At 32.1% G+C, this 13,005-nt stretch overlaps 1 protein-coding gene across 2 annotated transcripts; it reads right to left on the bottom strand.

Annotated features, from left to right (window-relative positions):
- Positions 1-771: 771 nt before the first annotated feature.
- On the bottom strand, positions 772-2,723 carry LOC133670351 (polygalacturonase-like). Of its 2 annotated transcripts, none has more exons than XM_062090832.1 (4): positions 2,256-2,723; positions 1,766-2,055; positions 1,316-1,544; positions 772-1,221 (listed from the first exon to the last, which is right to left on the bottom strand). In XM_062090832.1, exons 1-4 carry the CDS (start codon positions 2,688-2,690, stop codon positions 1,003-1,005), a joined length of 1,173 nt encoding a protein of 390 aa, XP_061946816.1. In that variant the 5' UTR covers positions 2,691-2,723; the 3' UTR covers positions 772-1,002. The 2 variants fall into 2 exon arrangements, with proteins under 2 accessions (XP_061946816.1, XP_061946817.1); XM_062090833.1 differs by having other exon boundaries at positions 772-1,206.
- Positions 2,724-13,005: the final 10,282 nt, after the last annotated feature.

Raw genomic sequence — 13,005 nt, 5'->3', positions numbered from 1 at the left:
GTCATTTTTTTGGGTAAAAGGATGATACTAACCGGCTCTCTCTCTCTCTCTCTCTCTCTCTCACATTCAATATTCATCACCATATGAATTAATTTGTGAGACCACCAAGAATCATTGAAGCAATAAAACATGAGAGCCCGTTGACTTTTTTTGACAGGGAAACGTCTATTAACATTTAATCTTATTAAAACCTTCTTCTCCGTTTCCCCTTTTCAATCTGATTAAAAGAGAAAAATGCTCAAAGGAAACTTCTATTAACATTTACAGAGATGTTGTCAAACTTAGAGAAGAGAAGAGGTAGACGATACAACTATTTTCCCATTTGACCATGACTAGCTAGGCTTGGCTTTCACATGAGTTGAAATTAGGCACTAGCTCCTAATACATACATAAAGATCTTAGATATATATATATATATATATATATATATATATATATATATATATATATATATATATATATATGGAATTCAAACTTCACCAAAAGCTAGGTACAAGACCGACCACCCCATGGATTTTAGCTTATATAAATAAATATTATATATTTCGTAGAGACTCTTCAATTTGAAAAATCAAAATGTTTTATGAATTACTTTATTAAACTTAGATAGCTTTTGAGTATTGTCTAGCTAACGACGGAAATAATAATATATTCTGATACCTTTTATTTTAAGAATATAAAAATTGATTTAAAAAATATTTAAACAATGGATTTTTTTTATTTCTCTATTTTTAACTTTTTAACTAAATATATCAATGAAACATTCCCCCCTTAAAAAATAAATGGTAACATCACGACGTTATATGCAATATTTTGATACAAAATTCAACAGCTACGTACAATTGAAGAACAATATTTACTGCCACATATATATATTTATATAAAATATTAATGTAAGACTAGTCTAGTGTTGTAATCTCTACGCCCTACACATATATGCAATATTTTGGTGTGTTTCGCTTTATATACAACTCTCAGGCATAAGCACTGGTGTGTTTCACTTTATATACAACTCTCAGGCATGAGAACTCCACTGCTGGTTCCACCTATGTTCTTACATGATGATGTTGCTGCTGTGTTCATGTAAGTAAGTTTTATGTCTTGTAATTCGATTCCCCTGCAAGGATTACTGGGGCTGCAATCAAATGTCACTGCCGCTGGTGTTGCTGATGTTCCTTGTATGTTCCTGTATGTCACTTGACTAATCTGCACCCCAGAGCTCTATTAAATTAAACACAAAAAAAATTAATTTGATTTCATCATATGAATTAAATACATTAATTAATTGGATAATTGAGATACTGTAATTAATTACCTGACGAGGACAGCCCTGGTTATTGGGGCAATAATTTTGGTCAATGATAATTGGGTTCTCAACATTTTTCATAATCAAGTTTTGGAACACAACATTCCTCACGAATCCATTGCTGGGCCTAGCCCATGATTTGATCCTTACACCATTGTCTGATCCACTGAAGATTGAATTTGTTAAGGTTATATTTTCTACACCATCTTCGTTGAATTCCTTGCCTAGACTTCCAATGCTGTAAAATTTAAGGTACAACAAATTAATTAATCAATCATAACCACTTCAGTGTTGTACTGGCTAGGGTTCTTAATTTGCAATTAAAACAGTTAAGACATGTTATCATATCTTTTTTATTATAAAAGAATATAAATTTATTTTCATATCTTTATCTCTAATTAAACTAATCATGTTTATATTATTTTTAAATATATTTCTTATGATGAAAACATAGGTTACCTGATACCATGTCCAGGGCCACACTTAATGCTGCTCATTAGCATGTTCCTAGTGCTTGGACCGATTGATATGCAGTCATCTCCTGTCTGAAGTGTGCTGCCAGTGATTGTAACTCCGGTCGATTTTTGCACGTGAATACCGTCGGTGTTAGGGCTTTTGTCTGGAGCAATTACCCGTACATTTCGGACCAAAACATTGTTGCAACTGTTGATAACAAGGTGCATTGATTGACTGTTGATGGATGTCAAGCCGCTAATCAGGATGTCATTTGCCCAGTTGAATGTTATAGACTGCATTAACAAATTCATCCTATTGTTAATTAATTAATACATGAAACCATATGGACATGCCCTCTAATTTTTTTTTATTTGAACGTTAATGACCTCTAGCATTAATTGAAAATATATATAATGCAACTTGTTGAATTACTAAATTGATTTTAAATTTCACACACACACACACACACACACACACACACACACACACTTACCCTAGCTCCAACAGGGCAATTCAGTCCAGATTTCCGGCAAGCCCAGAAGCCAGCACCTTTAGCATCAAGGGTGCCACCAAAGACAGAAACTCGATTGACTTTTATGAACAAAATCCAGTACCCTGAGTTGCCTAGAGCACGATAATCTGTAGGAGCTACAAGGGTTCCATCTATCTGAACCGTAATTTTATTCTTGCATGGACCTCTAAACACTGTTGCCTTGAGCAAATAACTTCCTTTAGGCACATAAATTGTGGATGGAGAAACTGAGCTACATGCAGCTGACCATGCCTCAAGAAACGGTTGCGTTGAGTCATTTTTCCCATCCGGGTTTGCACCAAACTGACTCACATTATAGGATGCAGAAGCTGCTTTTGATTGCTGAAAATTGTAGAAAAGGAAGAGTACTACATATGAAACAACAACCTTAGCCATAGAAGAGAGAAATTATGAGCTAGCTAGCTAGGCTGTTCAGTTGGATGGTACAAAAATGGCAGTTAGGGAAAATATTTATAGGGAGTGTATGGTGGTTTCGTATCCACTCCTCCAAATGTTGTAGCTAGGGATTGCAATTATTGCTTGAATATTTGTCATCTCCAAATGATTATTATTAATTAAAAAGAAATTAAATATGTCAATCTTGAACTTTAACCATTTGCACGACTCCTTGTGTACTTCTAGACCCCATTTGTTTGCAGGAAAGTAGTTTCCTTTTGGAAAGTGAATTCCGGGGAAAGTGAATTCCGGGAAAGTATTTTTCGATATTTGATAGTGTAATAGAAAATAAGTTGGAAAACACTTTCCAGTGTTTGGTTATGTTATGGAAAATGAGCTGGAAAATAACTTATTAATGCTTTATTTTTTCAAGTTTATTAAAATAATGAGGAACAAATCTTACAAATTAAAAAGTTGAATGAGAATGAAATTGAAAAAAAATATAATTTCATAAATTATCTCAAATAAAATAAATAATAATTAAAATAATAGAGATCAAATCTAAAAAATTAAAAAAAATGAAAGGTGAAGAAATTAAAATAATAATAATTAACATTTCATAAATTATTTCAAATAAAATAAGTAAAAATCAAAAGAATGAGGACCAAATTTGATAGATAAAAAATTTCAATAAAAAAATGATAAGAAAAAAGAAAATAGCAATTATAAAAATAAGGACCAAAATTAATATAAAAATTAAATTTTAAGAGATGAAATTGAAAAATAAATATTCAAAACAAATTATATATAGCAATCAAAAGTTTGAGGATCAAATTTGATATAATCAACAAATAATGACATTTCTAAATTTTTCACAACTTCCGGAAAGTGTTTTCCGTCCAAATTTTTCAGGAAAACACTTTCCTGAAAACCAAGCCAAATTTTCCTTTGACTAGAAAGTGTTTTCCGTTGACTAACTTTTCCAATGGCAAACAAACACATGAAAGTTTGGAAAGTGGTTTCCCGGAAACCACTTTCCGGAAAACAAACACAGCCAAAAGGGAAAACACTTTTCTAGAAACCAAATCAAATTTTTCTTTGACTGGAAAGTGTTTTTCGTTGACCGAAAAGTATTTCCGTTGACCAGAAAGTGTTTTCCGTTGATCAGAAAGTGTTTTCCGTTGACCAACTTTTCTAATGACAAACAAACACAGGAAAGTTTGGAAAATCGTTTCCCGAAAAATAAATTCCGGGAAACAAACATGGCCGTAGTGATTATATGTACGGCCACATGCATTCTTATAAGTTACGAGACTAGATGAAGAAAAATGAACGTATCACATGTGATAAGTTGTTGAGCACACAAACTGTTTGTAAATTATGTGTTCTACAAGTAATTGATAACATGATTAAATAGTTCTTTGAACAATTATATATATAAACTCAAATGATCATATGATCGGTCCAAGTGTGTGTTTACAAAAAAAGTTACTTTTTTTTTGTTATATTTTGATCATTTGATTCAAACACAAGATTGCAAAGGAAACATACTAATGATCAACTTAACTATACATTAATCTAGGTACGTAGGTAGGTTTTAGAAATACTAATGATCAACTTAACTATACATTAATCTAGGTACGTAGGTACGTAGGTTTAGAAATGAAATTTGGTTTCATTTTCAGAAATTATATTCTTCTCCAGTATTAGTGTATTTATGGTGGTGGCTTGCGAAGGAGAAGGGGAGACATATTATATGAATGCTGCGTTGCATGTGTGCGTGTAAGAGTTAAACACTCAATGAAGATGATGAATAGCCGCCATCTCCTCCTTTTCCACGTGATGGGTGAGAAATTGCCGCCGGGAATGTTGCCTCTTTTCAAGCTATTTCCGATCATCAATTATCAAATTAGAAGAGGAGGGAATAATGCCCTCGTCATTTGGTCTCTGACCTTGCACTAATACTATTCTCTTTCTTTCTTTTGGTGGATTTTTTTTTTTTTTTAATCTTAAGATGGGATTTCGTTTTTGGATTATTTGAAGCATGAAATATATATAGACATATTGGTCCCTCAATTATCGGGTGATTCTCTACTAGGACCAAATATTATCAATTGGATCCAACATCTAGCATACAAGAAAAAACCAACATCTCTACGAGGACAACTTTTTTTAAAAAATATACACAAACATAAAAGAAAAAATCACATCCGAATTACAAAAATATAAGAATATCTTCTTTTAAGTTAAAAAATAGTTTTTATTTTATTTTTTTTCTATGCACAAACATAGAATAAAAAATCGCATTTGAATTGTAAAAATATAAGAATACATTCTTTTAATTTATTATTTATTATTTATTTTCTCTTCTGTCTTTTTTTTATATCTATTTCTCTATTTAGTAATTATCACTAATTACTTCTGAAGTAACATAGCATTTCTTCCCGGTTAACTCCCACCATTAAAATTTACGATCAAAATGATATTGTTGAAAACAAATAGGTCCTTTTTTTTCTTCTTATTTTTTAATGATTAATTTCAAAAAATAAAATAAAAATTAAGTCAAGGATGAATTGAGTAACATCCATTAATTAGATGAAAGCCCGATTATAATTTTTCGGTTGGGGATACAATTAAAAATAAAAGAGGAGCTAGCCGGGATTTAGCTGGCGGATAAACATATCATTTTTTTATATAGTCAACTAATTAAAATTTGTGCCTTTAATCTATACATCATGAAGTACGTTGAAATGATTAATTGTTGGTTGACTAATTAACAATTTAATTTTCAGTTTCTTAGGTAAGGCTTTTGCATGTCTTCATGATGTATAATGGGAAACCAATGTCGTTGTTAATTCATTGTGCATTGTGACCAACGATATCCAAGTTGCATATTTATAAAGCAAGGAACCAGTCAATAGATATTTAGGTGCAAGATGGGAAAAAACAGAAGTACACAGCATTCATTCTTACTAACAACCTTGAAATAGAAGGCAATTTTTATTTTTATTTTTATTTTTGATGAAATTAATTCTAGAGTCCCTTGAATCAACATCCTGACAATGATTTGGATTCCATAGCTAACAAAAGATGGCATGCATTGAACTCATACAAAGCAATTCAGCCATTTGTACCAAGCTAGAAACTAGATGCATGGAATACACTAATTAATGTATCATAATTAATAGAGACACCAACCCTCCACGGGCTGAATAAATAATACAAGAACAATTATCATAACTCCTAAAGAAGTCCATCAACAAGTGTTGTTATCCATTTTAGAAATTAAAAAATATACAATATTAAAAAATTCAACAATGTATTTTTGACTGATAAAGACCCTATTAGCAAAGAAAATTCAATTTGAGGAGGAACATTCAAAATTAAACATTTAAGGACATAATGAGATTTTTTCAAGGATTATTTGAATTTATTAAGGGCTTAATTGCAAGAAAAATTGATTTTTAAAGTCAATTTAGGCTTTAATCGAAAGAAATTAAAGCCTGAGGGTCAAATTGCAATTTTTAGGAGTTAATTTGGTCAAATTAGAGCTTTAATTGCATAAATATTGAAGTTTGATGGGTAATTAGAGACTTGATTGAAGAAATCCAAAACCAAGGATCAAACTGGAAAATACACGCAAGGTTGTCAATTCCGTTCCGTTTCACCCGGAATGGCCGAAACATTCCATACCAATTCAAAAAAGGGATCAAAATGGAACAAATTTCATCTCATTTTAAATCCCGGTCTGTTCTGGATTTTTCGGCTAAATTCCGCCCGGAACGTTCCGCTTTCATTCCACATGTTCCGTTCCGCTCTTGAAAAGCCATTGAATCAAATTGAACCTTGTTCAATTTAATTAATTAAATCACCCAATTATAAAAAGCTCTTTTTTATTACTATTTTCAATAACAATGATATTAATAACAATATTGAAAATTATTATTACTATTTTCATTAATAATGATATTAATTTTTTAAAATTAGATTTATCACTAATATATATTGTTTATGTTCATGTTGTTTTTTTCATGTTTATACTTTGTAGGAATTTGAGCAAAACAAGGGATGCTTTAGATTCCATTAGCCTTGATAACATTGACCTAACTTTATATTTAAAATATTTGTGTTAAAACATTTTACTTTCATAATATTTTGATATTTTGTTTAAGTTGAATTACTTTAAGTTAAAGATCTATTTAATCTTGACTATTTAGAAATATTTTAAATTTTAAAATTATATTTATTTGGCATTGTATTTGTATTGTATAATTTATAATTAATTTATCTTGAATTTGAATTATGTTTATTGAATATATATATATATATGAACAGTACAACCCCGAAACGGTACGCCGAAACACTTCGAAATTGAAACATTCCATTTCAATTGAAAAAATAAAACACTTACCGAAACGGAATTGACAACCTTGAATACACGTGAATTTGAGGGCTGCAATTAACCAAATCAGGGGCCAAATTGAAGAATTAGAAGTTTGTGGTCAACTGAGGGTCAATATGCACAAATTCAGAACCAACGACAAAAATGAAGAAGATAGCCAACATAAGGGCTGATAATTAAGTTTGACAGACGTGAAATTGCATGTAATTAAAAGTTTTTGTGTCAATTAAAGGTGCATGTGCCATAATTAAAAGAATAGGGACTAAATTTGAAACTTTGGAAGAATAAGGTGTCGTTTAGCCTCTGTTGATCTTCTTTCGTGGTAGTTTACGATGATCAGGTTGACACCTTCTAATAGCTCGTTGTGGAGTTATAAACCTTCAAATGACATTAGGATTTTGCAAATGGAAGAGGAACATCTTTTCTACAACTTTATTTCCATGATCAAGATGTCATAAATGAATTTAAAACCTCCCTAAACCCTAGCAAAACCCTATACATGCCCCCCAAGTTTAGAGAGAAAAAAAAGGTAGAGAAAGGAGAGGAGAAAAAGAAAAGAAAAGAAAATACAAGAAAAAAAGAGAGAAATATCAATAAGAAATACAAGTGTAAGGATTCAAGAGCCTAAACAAAAGATTTCTTAGCTTTACAAGTTTATGAGAGACAAAAATTTCCAAAAAAAGAAGAAGAAAGAGAGTAGCTATTTTAGATATACTTTTTTGGTCCAAAAGGAAGTCATTTATGGCTTGCTTTTGATTTTTTTTACTTTTGTTTTATATTTATGTTTATAAGCATATAAAAGAGTTTTGAATGCTTAACAAGTAATATTGTATTCTCCTTTTTATTTTTATTTAATGATATTTATTTTGAAGTTTTTTTTGATACGTTAAAGTTGTTGTTTAAGTTTGTTTTTATTATATAATGTTATTTTAATTTTTGTTTAACTTAAGCTATACATGCCAAAACAAGAGTGTTTTACCTTGGGTTTGCTAGGTCTATTCATGAACAAAATGAGTTTAGAAAACCAATTTTGAATCCATGTTATGTGAACATATAATTAGTTTTAAGTTTGTGTTTTTTTAGATTAGGTACCTCTTGCTTGATTTTGATATTCTTTATTTTTTTTTGTGTTTGATCCATTTTGGTCAATAATTTTTGAGTTTTTGATTTTTTTTGGTATTTAATCTATTTTTTTTCTTTAGTTTTGTTTTTGAATTGTTTTTCAGGTCACACCAGAATTTGTTCAGTTTATGGTCAAATAAAAATTTTTAAGTCTGGTAAAAAAAAAGGTCAAAGGATTTAATACCCTGATTGGCTTGCTATAATTTTTGTTAAAGGGTTTTTAAATTTAAAGGTGTGTTTGACAAATAACTCTAAGCCTATTTTGATAGTTTTATAACAAAGAAAAAAAAAAGAGCTTTTGCCAAACAAAGCCTGAAATATGTATATATATATATATATATATATATATATATATATATAGCACATGGCTAAAAATCCTAAAGTTATTTAACCATTTTTTTTTAAAATCTAAAATACTTTGACATTTTTTTTAAAATATTGCATGGATTTTACAACAAATTTGTAAATTTTCAAAGGATTTTGTCCTACATTTCAAAAATACCAAAATTTTTTATTTTGTTTTTTTTTAAGACATGAGATTATGAACTTATACGTAAGATATTCTCTTGATATTAAATAAAAAAAATTTTATTTTATTTTTTTATGTTGGCATTAGAACGGTTAGGTTTTTAACCTCATAAGATAAAGACCTCCTTAATGAAGAAGACTTTTCTGAAACCTTAAATAAACAATGCAGCTTAACCTAGGTAAGACATATTAAGGGTGCTAATACCTTCCATTTATGCAATTAGTCCCCTTACCTAGACCCTAAGACCAAATAGGGTTCTTAATAATCAAAATATTAGGTGGCAACTCTCATTCCCTTTTTCTACTAATAAATGACAAGAAATCCTTGTCCTTTCCACTCACATCATTCTTGACTATCCCGATCCGGAAGAATGATCACCGCGACGTCGCACTCGTGCGACAATAACCATCACGAAAGATTGGGCTCTAATTTACACAGCCCTATAAATATCCAGACAAGCCTAACCAAGTATTTTCCTTTTTTTTTTCCTTCTTACATCATATCTACAAATGATCAAATTATTTTCTCATTTTTATTGTGGAAGTCAAGTTAATCCTATGTATTATGGTGAGGATCAAGCCTAGCTTCCTCTCACAATGAATCACTTAACATTTTGTTACTATCTTGAGATAAAAGAGATAAAGATAATAGGGACAAACAATACAAATTTTCTTGTATATTTTGTTTTGAAAGTATAAATATTCACTTTAAAATTATAAAAAACATATTTATTTATGCCTTCATATTTTTCTCTTTAACCAAGCATGTTTTTATAAAATATATAAAAACTGTCCAAAGGTACTCTTCTTCGGCCACTATTTTATAGAGGATTTTGGAATAAAAACTAATAAGAAATTAATTCTAATAATTATCAAAATTAATTCCCACCATTATCAAGTCTACTTATCTGTCATAAAAAGAGAATTAAACCTGATATTGTTTTTGCTTTAAATTTGATGTTTTTTTTTTAGCTAAAAAAATAATCCAAGTTTGATGAAGAATGTCGCACGTGTGCGGACGTCGCGATGATATTCCACTTTTAAGGTATTGTATCTATCTAGCAAATATGGAGAGACAATAAATTATTGTCTTTTATAAGTGGAATGGAGGAATGAGAGTCATCACCTAGTATTTTGGTCACTAGGAACCCTAATTGGTCTCAGAGATTGGGCACGGGGGCTGGTTGCGTAAAGGGAAGGTATTAACACCCCAAATATGCCTTATCTCGGGTAAGCTGCATTGTTTAATTGTCTGATATATGGTAAGGTCTAATTATTGGTCTATCTATGGTTTAAGAAAAGTCCTCCTCAGTAAGGAAATCCTTATCTTATCGGGTAAAAACATAACTGTTCTAATATCTATAAAAAAGAACTACCTTATTAATATAAGAAATACGTTTTATGTATGAATTCGTAATCCCCGATACTAAAACAAAACATAATATTTTTTTGGATTTTTTTAAAATATTGGCCTAGTTCTCATAGCTTTAATAAACTAGTTATTAAAGCGAAAATGCATGCTTAAACATATTTTGAATTTTTGTTGTATGAAAATACAATATGATTTTTTTAGAGACTTGGCCGTATGCAAGAAAGCATGATATTGTTTTTTATAATTTTCTTTTTTTGCAACATTTCAGAGAAAGCCAGGTATTTTAATACCAGATTTGTATCTTTACGATATAAAAATACAAACCAATATTAAGTGAAATTCAGTAGAAAAATATGCGGGAAAATCATAAATTTTTTGAAATGATTTTTTTCATTTTTATTTTTTTTGAATTGTTTTTGAACTGGGCCGAACCCTGCCCACCCATTTTGGGCTGGGCTAGATAGTGCACTGTTCAAATGCAACATGAACAGTAGAGGGCGACCAAAGAAGAAGAAGAATAAGAAAGCTGACCTGGCGGTGCTGGTGACTCACAGTGCTGGTAGCGGTGGCGCTGTTGTCGCGATGGACGACGGTGGTTCCAAGCGGCGATCCTTCTTCTTCTCTCCTCGGCTTTGTTGTGCTATTTTTCTTCCTTTGTTTTTTTTTTGTTATCTCTGTCAACAATGTTTCTTCCCTCTCTGCTTCGGGCGGTGTTGCTGGCGGCGAGGGTGACGAAGCGACGATGGTTCTTCTCCTCTCTCTTATGTTTCTCTTTTCTTCTTCTCTGTTTTCCCCTGTTATTTCTTTCATTTTTTTGCTTCTGTTTCTCTCTTCTTCCTGGTCGTGCTTCCCTTTCTGTCTTTTTTGTTCTTCCTCTCTCCTCTGTATCTCAAACAATTCTTCCTTCCCTTTCTTTCTCTATATTTTCGCCCCTCTGATCCTCTCTCTCCCCTAGCATTTATAAGTGGAAAATGGGGGAGAGAGGGCTGCTACCCCTGTCCAGTCATGGCACAGGGGTAGGGTGGCTGGGCAGCCACTTTAGGGTCGCCTGAGGGGCTTGTCCCCTTTGTTTTTTTAATTGGTGGTAGGCCACGGGTTAGAGTTTAAACAAGTGGGGGATATTGTCAGTTTTTTAGGTTTTAAGAGAGAGAGAGGGAGAGGAGCAGATGCAGGGGCAAAATACTTTTTCTTCCCCTGCCTTGCGCGCCCAGGGGAAGAAGAAGACCCACAATTCTGTTCAAAACGACAATGTTTTAGCTCTTTTTTTTTAACAGTGGATGAAATGACGCCATTTTGGACAACACGCCATTTCATTTAAATGAGAAAGGGCGCCAAAACATTAATTTTCAAATCAGTCCCTCTGTTGTTGCATTTTTTTTTCCTGTTTGGTCCTTGGTTTTGGATTTCAAGTCCCTAATTGGTGGCCATCAAACTTCAATATTTATGCAATTAAGCCTTGATTTGACCAAATCAACTCTAAAAAATTATAATTTGACCCCAGAACTTTAATTGCTTTCAATTAAAGCCTAAATTGACTTAAAAATCAATTATTCTTGCAATCAAACCCTTCATAAATTCAATTAAACCTTTAATAAAATTCAATTGAGCACATAAATATATGATTTTGGACTTTTCTCCTCAAATTGAATTTTCTTTTTCAACAGGGCTCTCATCAATGAAATATATACTGTCAAATTTTAATCTTTGTATTTTTGAACCTCCTCAACAATTTCTGACTATTTTCTGGGCGCTTCGACATCCTATTCTCACTGCTGTATTTATTTTTTTGATTTCTTCTGACTATTTTTTTAGATTTTTTTTGTATTTTCTTTTTTTTGTGCAGGGACCCAAAAATGGGTTACAACAGATGCCCCCTCTTTACAATACTTACGGAGCAAAGACTTTGTGTTGTAAATTTTTTAAAGATAAACAAAACTAATCTTCTTAAAACTTGGTTGATCTGAAACTCTGTTTTTACAGCAAACTAATGATCAAAATCATGCACAACTTAGCTATTCTAAGATCCTGATTAGGCAATCTTCTAAATTCTATCTTTGGTTGGGTTAACCTCAAAATCCCATCTGACAATCCCCTTTAACCGGAACCTAAAAAACATTCTTCCTGATGGCAGGATTTGAACTTTTTTTTTTAAATTTCCTAATGGTAGGTTGTTTTTCATTTTCCTTTCAATGTTAGGATAATGTTGATAGCTTGGTCAACCTAAAATCCCATCTGGTGATCCCCTTTAACTAGAACCAAAATCCTCTGCGTGGTTGGGCTAACCTGAGATCCCTTCTGGCGATCCCCTTTAACTAGAACCAAAATCTTTTATCTGGTTGGGCTAACCTGAGATCCCTTCTAGCGATCTCCTTTAACCAGAACCAATGTTTGTGTGTGATTGGGCTAACCTAAGATCCCATCTAGCGATCCTCTTTAATTAGAACCAAAATCCGTATGTGGCTGGGCTAACCTGAGATCTTTTCTAGCGATTCTCTTTAACCAGAATCAATGTCTGTATGTGGTTGGGCCAACCTGAGATCCCTTCTGGCTATCCTCTTTACCAGAACCAATATCCTCTGTGTGGTTAAGCTAACCTAAGATCCCATATGGCGATCCCCTTTAACCAGAACCAATATCCTCTATGTTGTAACCTATTTTTGGATCCCCATAAAAATAAAAAATAAAAAGAAAAAAAACCCAAAATAGTGTAGACATCGTTCCTCCCATGTGCATGCCGCTACCCAAGACCCTTAGGAGTGGGGAGCAGCGCAGGCTGCTCTGGCTTGGTGTCCCCTGCTCCCCATGCGCATGCTGCTGCCCCGCTCCCCTTTCACCTATATATATATACTGTTATTAGCAACTGCAAAGGGGGGGGGGGGAGGAGAGTTTTT

This window comes from Populus nigra, chromosome 13 (genome assembly GCF_951802175.1).
Source record: "Populus nigra chromosome 13, ddPopNigr1.1, whole genome shotgun sequence".
Lineage (NCBI taxonomy): Eukaryota > Viridiplantae > Streptophyta > Magnoliopsida > Malpighiales > Salicaceae > Populus > Populus nigra.
The sequence above is the reverse complement of the archived record's forward strand: the minus strand, read 5'-3'. Positions and strand labels throughout refer to the sequence as shown.